The following is an 18830-nucleotide window of genomic DNA, read 5'->3' on the forward strand; positions in this document are numbered from 1 at the left end:
GCAACAAAGTACACTTACAGGGCGTCCTATTAAAGCCATTTGCTGTAAAAACGTGTATTGGTTTGAGAACTTTATTCTCAAGAAAGAAGTAGTTAAATGAGCAGAAGCAAAAAATGACAGTCATCCCAGGTCTCCTCTATGTGGGTTTGAAAAGTTATTTTCGAGTGACTAGAAATAATAATAAAAGACGCGTTAGTTTTACGCACATTTTACGACTTAAAAGACCGAAACTGTGATGTTTTGACAAAAAAGAGATAAAAACCGAGCTTGTAACGTGTTTATCACCATTCTTATAAGAACAGAACAAGTTGTCTGTTTTGAGGTTGTTTCCGCGCTTGAGTTTGTGCTTCCGGGTTGTTCCGGAGCCTCTCTGCGTCAGTTTTTACGTGCTGTAGTGCAGGAACTGTCGGGGCTTGCATCATCCGGGAGGAACAGGGCGAGCAGCCTGGCTTAGGGACATCATTAGCATGGACACAATCTGCGGACAAGCCAACTAACAACAGCATATGTAAATTTCCACCAGAAGCGCCTCCTCCCCGCCTCTGCAAGCTTGCGAGCCGAGCGTCTGGAGTTCACCGTGATAAAGCAGCGTGGGGACTCCGTGGAGCCATCAGTCCGCTCCGGTCGTGGATCAGCAGAGGCAGGACAGCATCTACTGAGCCGCTTCTGAGGTGTTTCACTTGGAGCAAAGTACAAGGTCCTCAGTGAGAGAACAGATATGAGCTGTGAAAAACTTTAGCTGCTGTCGTTCGCTTTCCCCCCCCCCTCACCGCAGATAACTTTTATGTGGCTTTTTTTTAACCGTTTTTTAAAAACTTATCAGTCCAAGTTTAGCACCAAAAGATGTCGTGCCTTTTATTAGGAGTTATACGAAGGTGAGTATTTTACTCGTGTCATTCAATATTTTCTGATGCAGTTCAATTAATCTGATGTCATTTATTATTATTATTATTATTTGACAGCGAAATCTCTGTTTACTTCCACTTAAAGTATTAAACCTTTTCTTCAAGAGTTATTGGAAACTCTTGAAGCAAAGAAAAGTGGGGGAAAAGGGATCCCCACTTTCTCTGCGGGCTGCAGTCAGAAACTAGTCCGACTTGATTCGGCTCCACGTCAACTGACTTTCAGGAAAACAACATCTCTGTGTCTTTTGCCAAAGCAGTGAATTTGTGTTCAGTTTCTGTTCCTTCGTTCATTTTCTTCATTCTCTTTACCGTTGCACCCCGGAGGCTTTGTGATGAGGCCACATCACACAGGAAGCCTGCAGTGAAAGTGAGCAACCAGTTAAAATAGTGTGTGCTTTTACTTCATCTCTAAAGGTGCATTCCAGAGAGACACTGACACTTTGTGTGCAGCGTGTGTATATGTGTGTTTGTGAGCATCAATGGGGCATTCTGTTTGTATTTCTGCCTGAAGGCCTGTTGCCAAGTGCAGTTGTCACTGGAAGCGAAATATAATTCAGCATGTGTGCATGTTGTCTGCTGTTGGCTGCTGCTTGCCTCAGACTCTGGCCCCTCGACGTTCAACCAGGATCTGTCAGGCAGGGGTTGTGAGGTGGGAGAGGAGGTGTGTTGGCCTGCGGTGTGTGTGGATTGGCTTGTCGAATCGCAGGTGTGCGTTTTCAAGGAAACGTCCTACGACTGAAAGCAGGATTCCATGTTTTCCTTGCTGAATAGTCCCGTTTACCTCCTGCCGGATTATAATCTCGTTAATCTTGCAAAACGTGCCGTGAGGCGACATTCTTCAACATATCTGGTCTGGGGTAGGAACTGGGTGGAGAACTGGTAGCAGACAGAGAAACACGAGGAGATGTTTCTCTGTTTTGAGGGGAGAAAAAAACTAAACTAGTGCAAAGGTCACCAGCTTGAAAAAGACGCAAATTCTCTTAAAAGAAGAAAGAACAAAACGACTAATCCAGTCCTACCAGTTATACGCCATGTTACTCTAATTTTTAACAAGCTTCTCTCTAACAAATTTAAGTCAAAATCCAATCTAGGTCATTTCTTTTCTCGATCTGAGACACAGTGATCATAATGTTTGGCTATACCTCACCAGTTACAGTAATTAACAGCATGACGGGAATAACGTGCATAACTGTTTGCCTGTGTGGTGAAAAGACTGACTCACTGCAGGTCTGACTGAAGAGACTGTTTCATCCAGAATCACAAAAGAAAAGGCGAACAGAGGGTCTTTATCCTTAAGTTTTCTTGGCAGGGTTCTGTCTGTCTGTCCTGTGGGTCAGAAGACAGTGGCAGGTTTTTTGTTCGGTTTCGACCTCACTGATCTGTAATTGATCTGCTCAACTCAATGAATAATTAAATATGCAGGTCAATATGTGAAATGTTGGGGTGCTACGATGCATCCGGCTCAGGAGACGAAATGAGACAAAACGAGGCGAGGTAAAAGCAGTAGTTTGTGAGAACAGGGAGAATTGTCTTAAAAAAACCAAATCACTAACAGCATAAAGATTTTGCTAATCACTAGTTGTGTTCAACATAGAACTCACAAGGGTTAGTGGGCTCAACTGTGAATGAATAGCTGAAATCTGCTAATATGTGAGACCCTCTCTAAAATAATTTATAACTATCATTCCCAAACCAAATATACATAAATATGCATTAATACACTTAAGAGGAGACACTAAATTTGCTGTCTCTGCTTCTGGGGATTCAACGCTAAGGAAAATCAACAGCAATCCTGGATTTTCTATTTTGTAAATGAAACATCGTACAAAGGTGTTTCAGCTTCCCAAGCTACAATTTCTTTTCAATATTTTAGACACAACGGACCACGAATAGTATACAGTTCATGTTTGATCAGCTTAAGGACTAAAGATAACCAACTGCAGTCTAGGTATATAAAACAAATTCGAAATACCCCCTTAGAAATGTTCAGTGTTGTTCTAACCGTACCAGCTAGTGAGCAGCTATGTTCTCACAGCTTCCAAATCATTTGTGTTCACTCTGTAGCCACAGTTTTTTTTATACTGAGTACCCAATAAGTTCCCCCACAAATTACTTAATTGTGTTGAAAGTTCATTTTGTGCTTTTCTAACCAAACATTGTTGGCCTGACAACAAATCATTAGTGGTTTTTATTTAATGCAGCTCATTAGTCCTAGACAATAGACAATATGGGGTTTAAGAGAGCAACATAAGACTTGAGCAATATTTTAGGGGAAACTAAGAATACTTTATTGTTTTTCTGTTTTCACGTCAGTAAAAAAAAAACAAAGCGGTGGGCGTTGTGTGCTTGGAGGAAGATCTTAGCAGCTGTCTTGTAGATTTAGTTTATGGCCAAATATCAGCAAACCTGCATGTCTATCAGCCCCACCTATCTGAGGTCCAAAGGTAACCCATCTAGGAACATGCTCAAATATAAAAATCAAATGGTGAACACGACAGTACATGTGGAACATCCAAAGTCGGTGTTTTCATTGTGAACATTCATTGGTTCGACTCCCAGCTGCATACATCTTTGTAGACCGATGGTCAACAACCATCGGTATTCAGAAACCAAAAAAGGGTTTATCTTCTTGCCGACCACCTCCTGTGCTCCAGCTGCTTGATGTAACTTCCAGTTTATCTCCAAGATAACAAGATCAAAGATGGGACACTGCCACTCTGAGTCTTGGGGCACATTTACTTGCACTCTCAGCACAAGTTTGACTGTGTTGATGATTAATTGCTCTCACGCCAATGGTTAAGCAATTCTCAAAGCACAACTTCAAAGAAAGTTTTGGCCTCTGCTTTATTAACTAGTTTCTGGTTCTTTGCCCTCGCTTTGTGATGATACACGTTCATCAACATACCTGCTGCACGTACACTTTGTATGTTCAGACCAGCTTTACGAGTTTATCTGCATGCATTTATTGAAGTATTTGTGTGGACGTGGTGTTCGCTTAATAAAGACTCAAAGACGCCACCTGGGAGTCACGTGCCTGTGTTTGACCAAACATCCCTGAAATGAAAGCGTGGGACTTGTGTTGCCTGTTAAACCAGCTAAACTTTTAATTTTGTTGTAATAGTCATCTTTAATTCCTAAGGCCTGCTGAACTTACAGAGACTAAGCAACAACATGGAGTTGGCCACGGCAGAGCAGATAACACTGTATGTTTTGTGGTAGTGAACAGGCAGAAGGTACACACACACACACACACACACACACACCCAGGTTTGTGTTTTACCAGTAAACATGGCAACTGCCACTCACTGACTCGTGTACATGAATATTATGCTGCTGACAAACAATAGCTTGGCTCCCCCACAGGCCTTTCTTTGTCCGCAGATGTCATTATGAGGTTTTCAGCCCAAACTGAAAAGGACCAATCCACCCTTTTTTCCCCATAAAGCAGTACAAGACACAGCTACCCCTGCAGCCACATGAAAACATTAAATTACACTTGGCAGCCCTAGAAAAACAAGTACATGGGAAATATCTGTCCACTCTCAGGCAGAAGAATGCAGCTGTAACTCAGACACAAGTTCCTTCTGAAATATGAGGTGTACCTTATAGGAAGGGGGTCTCTGTATGGCAATTAGCTAGCAAATAACCAGGAGTAGTTGATCACTACCTATTCGTTAAAGTTTAGTCACTTTTAGTCTAAGCACTCTGGGTGCTCTACTCTTACAGGCAGGGTGGTGTTGGGGCCAGTGTCGGGGTCCGGTCTCTGGCCTCCATCCCTTCTCTACCGCCTACCGTGGCTGATTTTGTGAAGGGAGCTGCGGACGAGTGCAAGCCCGCCAACATCCACGTCGTAACCGGTACTCCTGAGGAAACGGCCAACATCCTGGCCGGCCTGGAAAGGGACGGCATGGTCAAGAAGCTTCCCAAATACGAGAACTGGTAGGAGTTGCACGAATGATCGGCTGATCTTCCTCGATAGCTTATTCTGAACAGTTGTTCTGCAGCTAAGTTTTCTGTTCGGCAGTTGGTTGGCCCGTACAGACCCGAAGGATGTGGCCCGGGTGGAGAGCAAAACTGTGATCGTAACCAAAAACCAGAGAGACACCATCCCCATCCCTGCTGGAGGGGTGAAGAGCCAGCTGGGCAGCTGGATGAGCGAGTCGGACTGGCAGAAAGCCAGACGAGACCGTTTCCCAGGGTGCATGGCAGGTAGGTTGAACGATCCCTTTAACCTCACTTCTTTGCCACCTTCAACTTTTCAAGTTTTCATTTTTTAAAGGGTTTTCTTTCGCTCAAGTCGCCTTTACTTCATAGCAAAATGAAAGGAATGTAATTTGTGAGAGAAGGGAAGACATGCGGGAAAGGTAAAGGGGGCAGGACCTGTGACTGCTGCATAAAGGACTGAGGGCCCCATGCAAGGGTCATGCACTTTACCTCTGAGCCGCTGCCGTGCCCAAGTTCAGATTTTGAAGGATATTCCACAATAAACAACCAACTATATGTTGTTTAAAAATATACATAAGATCATCCTTAAAACTCTAAGCAACTTTAGTCTTTCACCCTCAGTATCTCTGTATGTTTGAACAGATGGTTACTTTGTCCTGCTGGTCACATCCGTCAATATTGCCATTCAGTTTCGTTGCTTCAAATGGGCTAAAATTGATCCTCCGGGATATTTAAAATTAATACTAAAGTTTGTTTCGTAAGGCAACATAACCTTCCTTTTTACACTTGTCTAGCTTTGATTCTTGCCTTTATTTCACTTTCCTTAACTCAGATCTTGGTTTTACTTTGCACTTTGTCTGTGGTCGAGATCCAGCAGTTTGGCATTGTTTTTTTTAACTGCTTTTAGTCAGTTTAGAAAACAGTCTGAAGTTTTTTATTCCATGTGCTTAGATGAAGCATTGGTGCTTTATAGTATAGGGACAAGAACCCACACGTGAACTTCTGAGAACTTTACGTGATATGGAGCAATATTTAGTTCTTTAATTCCTTTACCATGCTTATTTAATACTGGTTGTTGTTGTAAGTCTTCTAGTAAAACAAGGGATTTGTAATGGCACAAGAGGCCCTGTACCCTGCTCTAACATTAAAGATACAAACATTACTGCCGACATTTATCAGAAATAATTTGGAAATCAACAACCCTAATGTGTTTATTTACCTCTGGGTTCCCCTTGTAGGTCGGACCATGTATGTGATTCCCTTCAGCATGGGACCTGTCGGCTCAACACTAAGTAAATATGGCGTCCAGGTACTATCTGTTCTCTAAATGCCTTGTACTCAGCAAAAAAGCCTGCAATAAAACGATAACCCTGCTGATTTTTTTTTTTTTTTTTTTTTAGTTGTGACTGTGATGTTGGACTTTATTGTTGTGGTTTATATTACAGCCTAATTAGAATCTGTGTAGTTTTATGGTTATTACCCAGGGATCTTGTCGTGAACATGTTGCGGATCTTTCAGGTGACAGACTCGCCGTACGTCGTAGCCAGCATGGGGATCATGACGCGCATGGGCTCCCCTGTTCTGCAGAAACTGTACGAAGGAGAAGAGTTTGTCCGCTGTCAGCACTCGTTAGGACGACCTTTCCCGCTCAAAGGTACTCAAACGTTCTCAAACGTTTTCAGGGACTGAATAAGTTCAGGTGGGATGCGTTTGTGTTTACATTTACCTTTCTAAATCTCTCATCCTCCAGCTCCTCTGGTCAACTCTTGGCCTTGCAACCCAGACAAAGTCCTAATATCTCACCTGCCGGACACCAGGCAGATTATGTCCTTCGGCAGCGGTTATGGAGGAAACTCTCTCCTTGGGAAGAAGTGCTTTGCCCTCCGTATTGCCTCTCGTATTGCCAAGGATGAGGGCTGGCTGGCTGAGCATATGTTGGTGAGACCAAAAAGAAAAACGATATTACAACAGTGTCCATGCACTGTGGAACGTCTTCTATCTTGGTTTACAACTCTTTTCCGTCCCCAGATCCTTGGAATCACCAACCCTCAGGGCGTGAAGCGCTACGTGGCGGCGGCCTTCCCCAGCGCCTGTGGTAAAACCAACCTGGCCATGATGAAGCCTGCTATCCCCGGCTGGAAGGTGGAGTGCGTCGGGGACGACATCGCGTGGATGAAGTTTGACAGTCAAGGTGAGCGTGAGCCTATCATGATACATACTGACGTCGTCCCTCATGTCCCTGTGTGTTAAATCGAGCTTGTCGGGTCTTGGTAGGCAAACTCAGGGCCATCAACCCAGAGAACGGGTTCTTCGGAGTCGCTCCGGGCACTTCTGACAAGACCAACCCCTACGCCATGGCCACCATCTCCAGGAACACGGTGTTTACCAATGTTGGCGAGACGAGCGACGGAGGAGTGTGGTGGGAGGGGCTGGAGCACCCCGCAGCTGGGGTTACGCTTACCGACTGGCACGGCAAAACATGGAAACCAGGTAGAACCAGATTCAGACATTCAAACATTCTAGATCCTAAAAGACCAATAAATTATCCTAAATCATGCTTTTCTCCACACTTATATGAATATTACTAGTTCTGCCACGAAGCTTAGTTTAGTGCAGGGGTGTCAAACTCCAGTCCTCGAGGGCCGGTGTCCTGCAACTTTTAGAAGTGCCTCTGCTGCACCACACCTGAATAGAATAATTAGGTCATTAGCAAGGCTCTGGACAACTGAGGAGGTAATTAAGCCATTTGATTCAGGTGTTTTGTACCTGTGGCACATCTAAAAACTGCAGGACAGCGGCCCTTCAGGACTGGAGTTTGACACCCCTGGTTAGTGAGTATAGCACCATCTTGTGGTGTACTAAAGTAATGCCAGTTCCAGTTTTTAAAATTGAAGAATGTAATATACTAATATAATATAATGTACAATGTTTCTTGTTTGAACCCAGGAAGCTCCACACCATGTGCCCACCCTAACTCACGCTTCTGTGCCCCGGCGAGTCAGTGCCCCATCATTGACCCCCAGTGGGAGAGCGAGGAAGGGGTTCCCATCGACGCCATCATATTTGGAGGCAGAAGGCCTGAAGGTTTGTTCCATTCACATAGAAAACACACTATATAATTTAGAACAATGAAGCATTTATTTATTAAGTAGGAAAGAAAATATTACTTTAAGGCTTTTTTCAGCAAAACTGCTGCTACTCTTATAGGTAACTACCTATATACTCATACTAAAGGTTATTTTTTCCAAATATTTGGAATTTTGATAACATTGGTTTTCAAAAATTTCCATCTGCATAAGAAAACCATTACAGGCCAAATTTGATCATGTTGTACTTTGGTGGATTATGCCCCCATCTTGGCTCTTCAGACCACCTATCTGTTATGCTAACTCCTGCATACAAGCCCCTGCTGATCAGAACAAAACCTATAGTGAAGCAGGTGAGAATGTGGACTGAGGGGGCCATGGAGGCACTTCAGGACTGTTTTGAGTGCTCTGACTGGGATATGTTCAAGACAGCAGCCACTTTCGACGACCAGACCGATATTGATGAGTACGCCATGACTGTGTTAGCCTACATCAACAAGTGCACAGACGACGTCAGCATCACTAAGAACATTATCACCCGGGCCAACCAAAAACCCTGGATGACTAAGGAGGTACGGGACATGCTAAAAGCACGAAATTCAGCCTTCAAGTCTGGCGACAAGGAAGTACTGAGGTCAGTTAGAGCCAACTTGAACCGGGTTATCAGGGTAGCAAAGCGAACCCACAGTCGGAAAATACAGGAGTTCTTCCACGACACAAGCAATACCAGAACTATGTGGCAGGGAATAAAGGCGATCACAGATTACAATCCATCCTCCCCCCCAGTGGGGGAAGTTGATGCTGACTTTTTAAATGGTCTCAATAACTTCTTTGGAAGATTTGAGTCACTAAATAACACTCCGGCAAAGAAAACTGTCCTCCACCAGGAAGAGGAGCCACTCTGCCTGGACACGACCGAGGTGTTAAAGACTCTGAAAAGAGTCAACCCACGCAAGGCCCCAGGCCCTGACAACATACCTGGGCGGGTGTTCAGGGAATGCGCAGGTCAGCTGGCTGGTGTCCTCACAGACATTTTTAACACTTCACTATACCAAGCTACAGTGCCAGCCTGTCTAAAAACTGCCTCCATCATTCCGGTGCCAAAGAAAACTCAAGTCACCTCCTTCAATGATTACCGGCCTGTGGCACTGACTCCCATTATGATGAAGTGCTTTGAAAGACTAGTAAAAGAGCATATCGTCTCCAGACTCCCTCCCACATTCGACCCGTACCAGTTTGCCTACCGCCGAAACCGCTCTTCTGAGGATGCTGTCTCCTCCATCCTTCATCTGAGCCTGGCTCACCTGGAAAAGAAGAACAGTCATGTGCGGATGTTGTTCCTGGACTTCAGCTCAGCGTTCAACACGATCATCCCACAGCATCTGGCAGAAAAACTGGGACACCTGGGATTCAGCAACCGCCTGCGGAACTGGCTATTAGACTTCCTCACCGACAGATCACAGTCAGTCCGGATTGGACAACACACCTCCGATGTCATCAACCTCAGCACAGGTTCCCCTCAGGGCTGCGTCCTGAGTCCTCTGCTGTTCACTCTGATGACACACGACTGTGCCCCAAGGTTCGCCACCAATCACATTGTGAAGTTCGCGGATGACACAACGGTGTTGGGCCTCATTACAGATGATAATGACCTGGACTACAGAGAGGAGGTGGAGGAGCTAGTAGTTTGGTGCAGAGAGAACAGCCTGATCCTGAATGTTGACAAGACTAAAGAAATGATCGTCGACTTCAGGAAAAATCGGCCCAGCCACTCTCCACTGCTCATAAATAGTTCGGCTGTGGAGGTGGTCAGCAGCACCAAATTTCTGGGGGTGCACATCACTAACGACCTCTCCTGGACTGTGAACACCGCGTCTCTAGTCAAGAAGGCACAGAAACGTCTGTATTTCCTGCGGAGGATGAGACGAGCACACTTGCCCCCACCCATCCTCAAGACGTTCTACAGAAGCACCATAGAGAGCATCTTGACCAGCTGCCTCTCTGTGTGGTGTGGTGGTTGTAGCGTCTCCGACTGGAAGAACGTGAGGAGAGTGGTGCGGACAGCAGAGAGGATCATGGGGGCCACCCTTCCCTCCGTTCAAGACCTTTCATCCCGGCGCTGCGTGTCCCGAGGTCGAAACATCGTCAGAGACCCTTCACACCCACAGCATGGATGGTTCTCCCTGCTGCCCTCTGGAAAGAGGTTTCGAAGCATCCGGTGCAGGACATCCAGGTTCCGAAACAGCTTTTTTCCACTTGCCATTAGACTGCTGAACTCCCAACCGTATTGCACTTGAAAATCTGGTCTCCACATTATATCTGCCTCTTGCACAGAACAAAGAACTCTTTTACTGTTATTCCTTCACTCTATATTTTTCTATATTTATATACGTATTTACTGTCCTGAGCTGTATGCAACGAAATTTCGTTTTGTATTCACCTTGTGTATGCAATATGACAATAAAGTTTAACTAACTAACTAACTAACTAACTTTGGTACATTTAATAACATTTCAAACCCAGCGCAGCATTGAGCATGAAGTAATGCTGATGTTTGCAGGAGTCCCTCTGGTCTACGAGTCGTTCAACTGGCAACATGGAGTGTTTGTTGGAGCTGCAATGAGATCAGAGGCCACAGCAGCTGCAGAGCATAAAGGTACATGCCTTTACACACCTAACTGGTATATTGGGGATTAATAATGCTGCACATCCTTAAGAAGTCTTACATTAATGTATTAGGTCTTAAATTTTATCCGTAATGATCTTAAAAAGTCTTAAATTTGAACCTGTGGAAACCCTACACTGGTACATAACCTTTTCCCAGGCCCATTTTTTTTGATTGACTGTGTTATTTTGCTTTTCGTCCAGGTAAGGTGGTCATGCACGACCCGTTCGCCATGCGTCCGTTCTTTGGCTACAACTTCGGCGACTACCTCGCCCATTGGCTGAGCATGCAGACCAGGAAGGCCCCCACCCAGCTGCCCAAGATCTTCCACGTCAACTGGTTCAGAAAGGACCCTGCCACTGGCGCCTTCCTCTGGCCCGGGTTCGGAGAAAATGCCCGCGTGCTGGAGTGGATCTTCAAGCGCTGCGGCAGAGAGAGGGAAGAGGAAGCAGCCAAGAAGAGCTACATTGGCTGGTTGCCAGAAGATGGCGCCATCAACACTAAAGGTCTGGGCAGCAAGGTGGATATGGGCGCCCTGTTCGATGTGCCCAAACCATTCTGGCAGAAGGAGACCAAGGAGCTGAGAGCGTACTTCACTCAGCAGGTCGGAGCTGATCTGCCCGCTCAGGTGGAGACGGAGCTGAAGGCGTTGGAGGACAGAGTCCACGCTTAGATGAGCCAGGAACAGGAAGCTAATCCAGACGAAGAGAGGCACTCAGGAAACGGGATTCATCAGGGTCAGTTAGAGTCTATGACTGGGTTCAGGTGCAGAGGAGATCATGTTGTCTGAGAAAACAGCTTTTCCTGTGATAAATTAAGACATAAACAAGTTTTTAGATCAGATGATTGAACCTTCTCTGTGCCTGTGAACACAGTTCTCAAAAATGCAATAGCTACGTTTTGGACACTATTAATGCTGCAACAGTTGCTTAAACGCGGCTCAGTTTGCAGTTCAACTCGTACCTACTTTCAAAAGCCACGTTCACACTGTGGATCTCGATGCTCAAATCTGATTTTTTTTGGGAATCACATTTTTTTTGTTTTTGTTTTTGCACAGCCTTTCATTCCATTACTATTAAAATGATGACCGTATTTGACTTCCGTGGCGACTGTTCGCGGTTACAAATGTGCAAAACAACGATAGATTCACACAGCAATCTTTGGTGCAGAAACCATGAAAAACAATGTGTATTTACGTTAATGTGCCAGCAGGCACTGAGAAGGAATTGCACCAGTAAAAAGAGAGCGAAATTCAGCATTTTGTTTGGTGCGACACATCACTGTGACGGGGAGATGCTGGAAAGAGCATTTAAGAAAATTATTTGAGTTGGATTCAGCACCACATGTAGACTCACACTTATTCTAAAAAGTCTGACATGGTAACTCGACATTCCACATTCCTCAAAAATCAGGTTTGAGCCAATTCACCTGCAGTGTGAACGTATCCTTAGAAGGACTTAACATCACTACCTCCGTCCAAACATACCTGCCGGCATGTTGCTGATGTTCAATCAGGGTGACCATAAAGTGCCTTTGTAGAGTTTACAGACTGAAGACCAAAGAGCTTTTTTTAAAGAAAGTTTTTACTCATTTAAAGTTTTTTTTTTAACTAATAGTGTCATGAAATGCATTTTAATATTAAGTTAAGCTCAACTTGATGAAGATGTCTGCCAACTCCTCACTACAGTTTTTAAGATTTCTACAAATTATTCTCTCTGCCATTTGTGTAATGATTGTGATTAAACGGTTTGATATCAAATCTCAGCTGATGTTTACACTCAGTTTGTGAAAAGTCGGACCAATAAATGCCTCGGAGATTATCAGGTATTTTCAAGTTTGTTTTTTCAATGAAAGTGCAATGTATAAGAATTTTCACATGTGGGAACAGTGACTTGAAAAATAAATGGTGCCTTTGAAAACATTTACTGTTTTGTTTCGCTTTTTTCTTTAAAACATTAAATAAAAAGCCAGTGGGGTTCATAACAACCATCTGTCACTTCATCTACAGACGTGCCTGCTTATGAACCCAAAATAGAAGTGCTGCAAATATTTCCTGCAAATAACAGAACTAAAAATAATAGAGGAACTGAGACCTTGTTTTTGAAACAGCCTACAAGTTAGTTTTCATTTTAAAACCGTTTTTATTTTTGAAAAATATGAATGAGAAACATATGAAAAGATAATCATATAAAACAAGAACGGAAAACATATTTACAACTAAGACACTTCACTTCAGTCAATACATTAGTTACAGTCTTTATGATAAACCCGAAGAAAAGAAAAAAAACAACTTCCTCTATTTTAAAGTTTCCTCAGATCACAAGGAAACATGAGAGACGTCTGCAGTATGAAAGCTGCTGATGGAGTTTAGTGTGCAGGCAGAGACTGAAATGCATCAAGAGGAGAAAAAGAAATGAGCTTCTGAAACAGGAGCAACACCTGATTGGACAGAGTCATGATGTGACAACAGAGGAGAAGAGAAGCCAAACTTAACTTTAAATTAGAATAAGATAATTAACAGAGAGAGAGAGACTCTGTTAGCTCTGTGTCAGTAAAACTGATTTAAAATGTGAGAAACATTGAGATTTAAAGCATCATGTTAACCTGATGAACACTTGAGCTCTGACAATATTAACATTTGTTTAAATGCCACCAAGACGTTGCTATTTCCTACATCAAAATAATTTTGCTTTTCTTTTTTACTTTAAATACATTTTTTGGGGGGTGGAAGGCATATTTTAAACCAAATAAAATATTTTCACCTAAAAAAAAAAATGTATAGAATGTTAAATAATCAGGTAAAGGTAAAACAAATTAGGAGTAACTTGCAAAAAATACAATTTCTTTGAAGATTTTAAAGGATGTAAAAACACACACACACACGCACACACACACACATATATATATATATATATATATATATATATATATATATATATATATATATATATATATATATATATATATATATATATATATACATATGTCTTTTCATAAACTGACAATGAGGCAGTTTATCAGCAGGAGAAATACCAATTTAGTGTTGGACCAAATCTGTTGGACCAGTGATGGACTGGTGACCTGATAGACTGGTGAAAAGTGACTACTGTTCATCAGTCTATCACATCAGTCCTCTATGTCTCCTTGATGCTCATGATGCCTGATCCTGTCACTCTGTGGACATCGTCTGCTTCTCCTGTGCCCTGAGGACAAGAGTCAGCGAAGGAATGTCAATCTGTTGGTTTTGCAAAACACTTTATTGGAAATAAACTGTTTTGAATGGAATTACAAAGGTTTTAACTTAAAAAATTAAAATGAAAAAAAAAAATATTGGTGAAAAAACATATTCATTCAGTTTGACCAGTTTTCTTTTGAATCCATCCTATAAATATGTCATAAATACAAAACAGGCTGAAGTTTTGATGTTTTTTCTGCTCTGACTGATTGAGCAAATTAAAATGTGCTTCAGTGAAGAGTCAGTTATGTCAGCAACATTTTTAGGTTGTCATCATGTAAATAAATAAATTAATTAATTAAAATATATTTAGATTATCACTTTCAGGAACTGAAAATAAATTTCCTCTATGCTAATAATTTAAACTGACCTCTATCTTTAAAAGGAAGATAGTGGTCAGCTGAAGATGTTGTCTACAACAAAATGTTTCCTAAAAGTTTCACATTTTGTTATTGACTGAAAATAAATATTGGGTTTAATTAGCTTACCTTCGTTTGTATGTTGGATAATTTAAACCAGCTGAAAGACAAAAATCAGAATATTAACAAATTTCAACATGTAACAGAGACCAGCAGGTCTGCAGCTCATAGAAAAACATTTATTACCACTGAAAGATGCAGAATGCACTGAATAGCATCAATGTTCCCAGAATCCTCAACGTAGCATAGACCCCAACTCCTAACACTTGATGAAAAGAAATGTTTAACACATGAAGGATTTTAACAAAATAAATGAAATATTTAACATGAATCATGTTAACATCAACCTGTCTCTCCATTTTGAGTAAAAGTTGACACAATTTCAAATCAACTTTTAAAGATTTAGTTCTATTAGCTAAACATTTTGGCTGCATGCATGGAGAAAAGCCTCTTATCTTAAATAAATTCAACATTTCCGATATAAAAAAGAGATTATACATTCACAAGAAAGAGTAACATTTTACCTTCAGCAGTTAGAATCACTGATGATGTTTGATTCCCCAGATTATTTGTAGCCACACAGTAAAACTCTCCTCTCTCACTAACACTGAAGTTGTAAACCTGCTCCACAGAAACATTAAATGTTCCCTCTTTGCTCTTTCTGAACCAGGTGAATCTGGGTGGAGGTTTGGCTCTGCTGGAGCAACTCAGCTCCACCCAGCTACCTGCTGACACCAAACCTGATGGACTGATGGATGCTGAGGTGTTTCTAGGAGCATCTGAGGAAAGTGAGACACACATGAACTTTATCGATCAGAAACAGGAGATCCATAACCTGCTGACCGAATCACTTACATGAAACACTGAGAGTCACTTCTGTCTCTGCTGTCTTGTTTCCTCCAATCACATGATATCTGGCAGAACATCTGATGTTGTAGCCATCATGTGTGTCTGACAGAGTGATGATCTCCTGGATTTTAGTTGTAAAAGTTCCATTTGTTTTTTCCTGTGTTTGACTGAGAGAGTCTTGTTGGAGATTCCAGGTGAGTTCAGGAGGTGAGTTTGGACAGGGAGTGAAAGCTGAGCAGGTTACAGTGACAGACTGATGCTCCTTCAGGTCAGAGGGAACATTAATGCTGGGACTCCAAGGAGAATCTGGGGTTTCACATCAGATGCACATTTAAAAAAATGAACATCTAATTACATTTTCTTATGTATAAAATAAATTAAAATGAGCATATTTATACAATGCTTTACTATTTCTATATTAACCAATTAAAAATGAAGTCTTACTGCATGTATGCGATTTTCTAGTCATTATTGTCTGTGCAGCACATCTACATATTTGCAGTACTGCAGTTATTTTAATGACGATTGAGAAAGAAAAAAAAATTCAAACAACTTTCATTAACAGATGATTATTATTAAATAAATAAAAGTTTATTTTTCCAGACATGAATAATAAAAACTCATTGATTAAGTTTATAATAAGGCAGGAGGTGCTTAAATTTCACATTAATGTACTGTAGATCATTTAAAGTGCTATTTATTTAAACTAAACATTCTGCCAACTGCAGATTTTTCATTCAATATTCTTTTCCTTACTGACAGTTTTAATGTGGTTCTGCACAGCTACATCATGATGGATAGCTGAATATGAAAAAGAAAAATAATTTAAAGCTTTAAAACAATTCTAGACAAAATCAAATTGATTATTTTTTATTGAAAAAGGGATTATTAAGCAGTGTTGTAGTACTCGAAGTTTAGTGGAAATATCACTAAACTTGCAGCATACTGTCTAGTTTGTTTGTTAACATCTTTGTTTTTCCTGGATGCAAAACGCACCGATTAAAATCGAAACAATAACCTGACTTGCTAATTACTTGTTTCTGTTATTTTCTTCACTCCCTTTCCCACCCTTCACTGGCACGCGGCACTCCAAGACATGCACAGTGGTTTTCTTTGAACCAAAGAAGATGTCTGTCTAATCATCAGTAATAGAATAGCACTACAAATAATAATAATAAAAAATCAGATGGTGACAACTAATTAAGCAGCGCTTTGCTTTCATAGATGGTGGGGACTATGAGCGTTTTTTTGTTCTTGTAATGCTCTGTGTTCACTGCAGTAGCTATCATTATTCTATTTAATTATATATATTGATATTTATTTAATTAGCAAATAAATAATACACAGGACGAAAGAGCATGCTCTTGCTCTTCGATTGTTTTTATCACCTATCATGTGGCAGACATGCACTGTGTGCTGCCTGGCTTCACGCAGTGGGAGAGAGGGTGAGAACAGTCATGGTGTGCGCTTTGTGCTTGATTACTTCTTGCTTGTTGCTCTTTGGTCAGTGTTGATAGTTGGGCGTTGTTTATTGTTAGTGCATTGCCTTAATTGCAATATTTTATGGTGCAGAGAGTGGTGGTTTCTGACATGAATGATATGGTCAAACGCCCAAGGCGTTATCTTTTAAGGATGGCATGAGACCACCACGGATTGTACAATTTTATTATTGGTTAAATTTTTTTCAGCTCTAAGTATTTAATATCCAGATGTTTAATGAGAATGTGAATCTTTCAGATCAATTTGAGAAGCAATTTTTATCCTGTTTCACATTTTATTGTGTCATACAGCACTGGGCCCTGATCTTGGTCTTGACTTGGTCTCGTACCCTAAAAGTCTAGGTCTTTTCTCGGGTTAGGTGGTCTTGACTATAACATTGTTTAGTATTTTCTCTTAAACCAGAGATAATTTCAGTGTCAAGATGAATGTTAATGTTACTGTTTTATAAAGTAAAACCTCTCTTACCTTTAACATTTATTTGAAGAGGATCAGCACAAGCTGTTGTTCTGAATGGTCCATTCTCAATCCTGAAGAAGTATTTGTCTGTATAACTTGTATTTAAATCAGGAAACAGAGTGGTGCAGTTTCTCTCTCTCAGGTTTCCAGTGATATTCAGTGGATATTTGTTAACTGACCTACTGCTGTTGAAAATAACTACATTTGGATCGCTGCTAAAATCTGTGTCATTTTTCATCCAGACTCCATTGGTAGTTCTCCTGCTGACAAACTGCCTCATTGTCTTAAAGCTACATGGGATTTCCAGACAAGATCCACTTAGAGCTTCAATCTCCTTTGGTGCTGTGATCAAGAGGGCTACTGGTTTGTTTTGACAGTAGTCAGCAAAAACACCTGTAAAATCAGACAAATGATGAATATTATGTGGAGCTAAATCTATTTGCAGAGAAACTTCATGATCCACAAACTCCAGTTAAGCTGCAGCAGGTTACATGTGGATCAAATATTTCAGACTAGAAATGATTCATGTGAATGAAAGGAAGAGGACAAACATCTCACCAGGAAGAAAGAAGACACTCAGTAACATGATGACTGTCAGCATGTTCTCAGACAGACTTTGATAGACCTTCAGACTGGAAACCAAACATTTAGATCATTTATTAAAGTAGTTCTGAGGTCAGAGGTTTAACTCATTGTAAATTAACTCTGAATGCTGTTTGCACCCAGGAGCTTAACACACATCTAGAACTGATGTGTGGAAGACGACATTAGGAAAAAACTAATCCTCTTTGCTTTTCGAAATTATCTACAACACTCAAATCAAAATCTTCAACTTTCTTTCAATGTCTGTTGAAAACTGAAATATTTTCAACAACAATATGTGTTTTTGACAATATGTACAGTGACAGAACTCGATTAAATATTTGGTTAAATCAACACAATCAACAATGTAAACGTACCTGAGTTTCTGCAGATAAAATGAGAATAGTGTCAGTTTTACAACCAGTTGATTATTAGGATCAGTTGATCAGCAGAAGAATGAACATCAACCTTATCTGTGAACAGACAAGTTAGAAAAAAAGAGTTTCCCTTCGTCATGCTTTGAGAAACAGGAAGTCAGCTCTGTCTGCTCATTTTGCCATCATGAAGTTGTCCAATGAAGCCCGGAGCTACTGAATATGAGTGATTATTTATAATTCCATAGTTATATTTAGCTATGATTGCTGATAGGTTTGTTCACAAAACAAAAATACCAAACAAAGTACAGAAAATATAAAGCCACCTGTCATAACCTTTGATGGTGAGATTTGTTAAAAGTTTGTACCTGGGAGTTGCCTGCAGAACTTATAAAACTACTTCTTGTTTTTTGACTTCTCAGCTTTGTCAGCAATTTGTAAAAAGCTGACAGTTCACAACTGAACAAGTTTTCATGAAACTCTGCAGCGAAGAAATACTGTATCAATGTACTATTTTCGAGTTTGCTGCATGACTATGTTTTTATGTTTTAATGAGTAACTCTACAAGTCAAACAGCAAAAAAAACAAGAAAAAAAACAGGAATGGCTAATATTTTAAAGTGACCGGGAATAAGACTGATTGTATTAAATAATTGTTTGAGCTGGGAAAGTATATGGAGGACCAATGACAAAAACACGTATGTAAGGAAAAGGAAAAACAAAAACTATAGATTTCTGCTTTTATTTTAATTATGTCAGTTTTGGTCCTCCATAGTAGTAGTGTTGCATTGATTTGCTACTTAATCCTGACCTCT

At 41.1% G+C, this 18830-nt stretch overlaps 2 protein-coding genes across 4 annotated transcripts; one reads left to right on the top strand and one right to left on the bottom strand.

Annotated features, from left to right (window-relative positions):
- Positions 1 to 363: 363 nt before the first annotated feature.
- pck2 (phosphoenolpyruvate carboxykinase 2 (mitochondrial)) lies at positions 364 to 12522 on the top strand. Of its 2 annotated transcripts, none has more exons than XM_008438417.3 (11): positions 364 to 875; positions 4632 to 4844; positions 4930 to 5114; positions 6089 to 6159; positions 6369 to 6504; positions 6601 to 6788; positions 6879 to 7041; positions 7125 to 7340; positions 7797 to 7934; positions 10497 to 10592; positions 10805 to 12522. In XM_008438417.3, exons 1-11 carry the CDS (start codon positions 844 to 846, stop codon positions 11272 to 11274), a joined length of 1908 nt encoding a protein of 635 aa, XP_008436639.2. In that variant the 5' UTR covers positions 364 to 843; the 3' UTR covers positions 11275 to 12522. The 2 variants fall into 2 exon arrangements, with proteins under 2 accessions (XP_008436639.2, XP_081457706.1); XM_081601580.1 differs by lacking the exon at positions 364 to 875 and adding an exon at positions 936 to 1272.
- A 1092-nt stretch (positions 12523 to 13614) lies between these two features.
- On the bottom strand, positions 13615 to 18358 carry LOC103482331 (sialic acid-binding Ig-like lectin 7). 2 transcript variants are annotated; one of them, XM_017302000.2, is made up of 8 exons: positions 18020 to 18357; positions 17619 to 17692; positions 17070 to 17453; positions 15111 to 15410; positions 14780 to 15034; positions 14442 to 14520; positions 14325 to 14355; positions 13615 to 13804 (listed from the first exon to the last, which is right to left on the bottom strand). In XM_017302000.2, exons 2-8 carry the CDS (start codon positions 17659 to 17661, stop codon positions 13736 to 13738), a joined length of 1161 nt encoding a protein of 386 aa, XP_017157489.2. In that variant the 5' UTR covers positions 17662 to 17692; positions 18020 to 18357; the 3' UTR covers positions 13615 to 13735. The 2 variants fall into 2 exon arrangements, with proteins under 2 accessions (XP_017157489.2, XP_081458048.1); XM_081601922.1 differs by lacking the exon at positions 17619 to 17692 and having other exon boundaries at positions 18020 to 18358.
- Positions 18359 to 18830: the final 472 nt, after the last annotated feature.

Source organism: Poecilia reticulata, chromosome 20, assembly GCF_904066995.2.
Source record: "Poecilia reticulata chromosome 20, P_reticulata-male-v2, whole genome shotgun sequence".
In the NCBI taxonomy this organism is placed as follows: domain Eukaryota; kingdom Metazoa; phylum Chordata; class Actinopteri; order Cyprinodontiformes; family Poeciliidae; genus Poecilia; species Poecilia reticulata.

Coding starts and splice junctions, on each gene's coding strand:
- pck2 (XM_008438417.3), top strand. CDS start 844: ATGTCGTGCCTTTTATTAGGAGTTATACGAAG. Junction 5,115..6,088: donor TTTCCCAGGGTGCATGGCAG/GTAGGTTGAACG, acceptor TTCCCCTTGTAG/GTCGGACCATGTATGTGATT. Junction 6,789..6,878: donor GGCTGGCTGAGCATATGTTG/GTGAGACCAAAA, acceptor TTCCGTCCCCAG/ATCCTTGGAATCACCAACCC.
- LOC103482331 (XM_017302000.2), bottom strand. CDS start 17,661: ATGCTGACAGTCATCATGTTACTGAGTGTCTTCTTTCTTCCTG. Junction 15,035..15,110: donor AGTGACTCTCAGTGTTTCAT/GTAAGTGATTCG, acceptor CACTTTCCTCAG/ATGCTCCTAGAAACACCTCA. Junction 14,356..14,441: donor GCATTCTGCATCTTTCAGTG/GTAATAAATGTT, acceptor TTTGTCTTTCAG/CTGGTTTAAATTATCCAACA.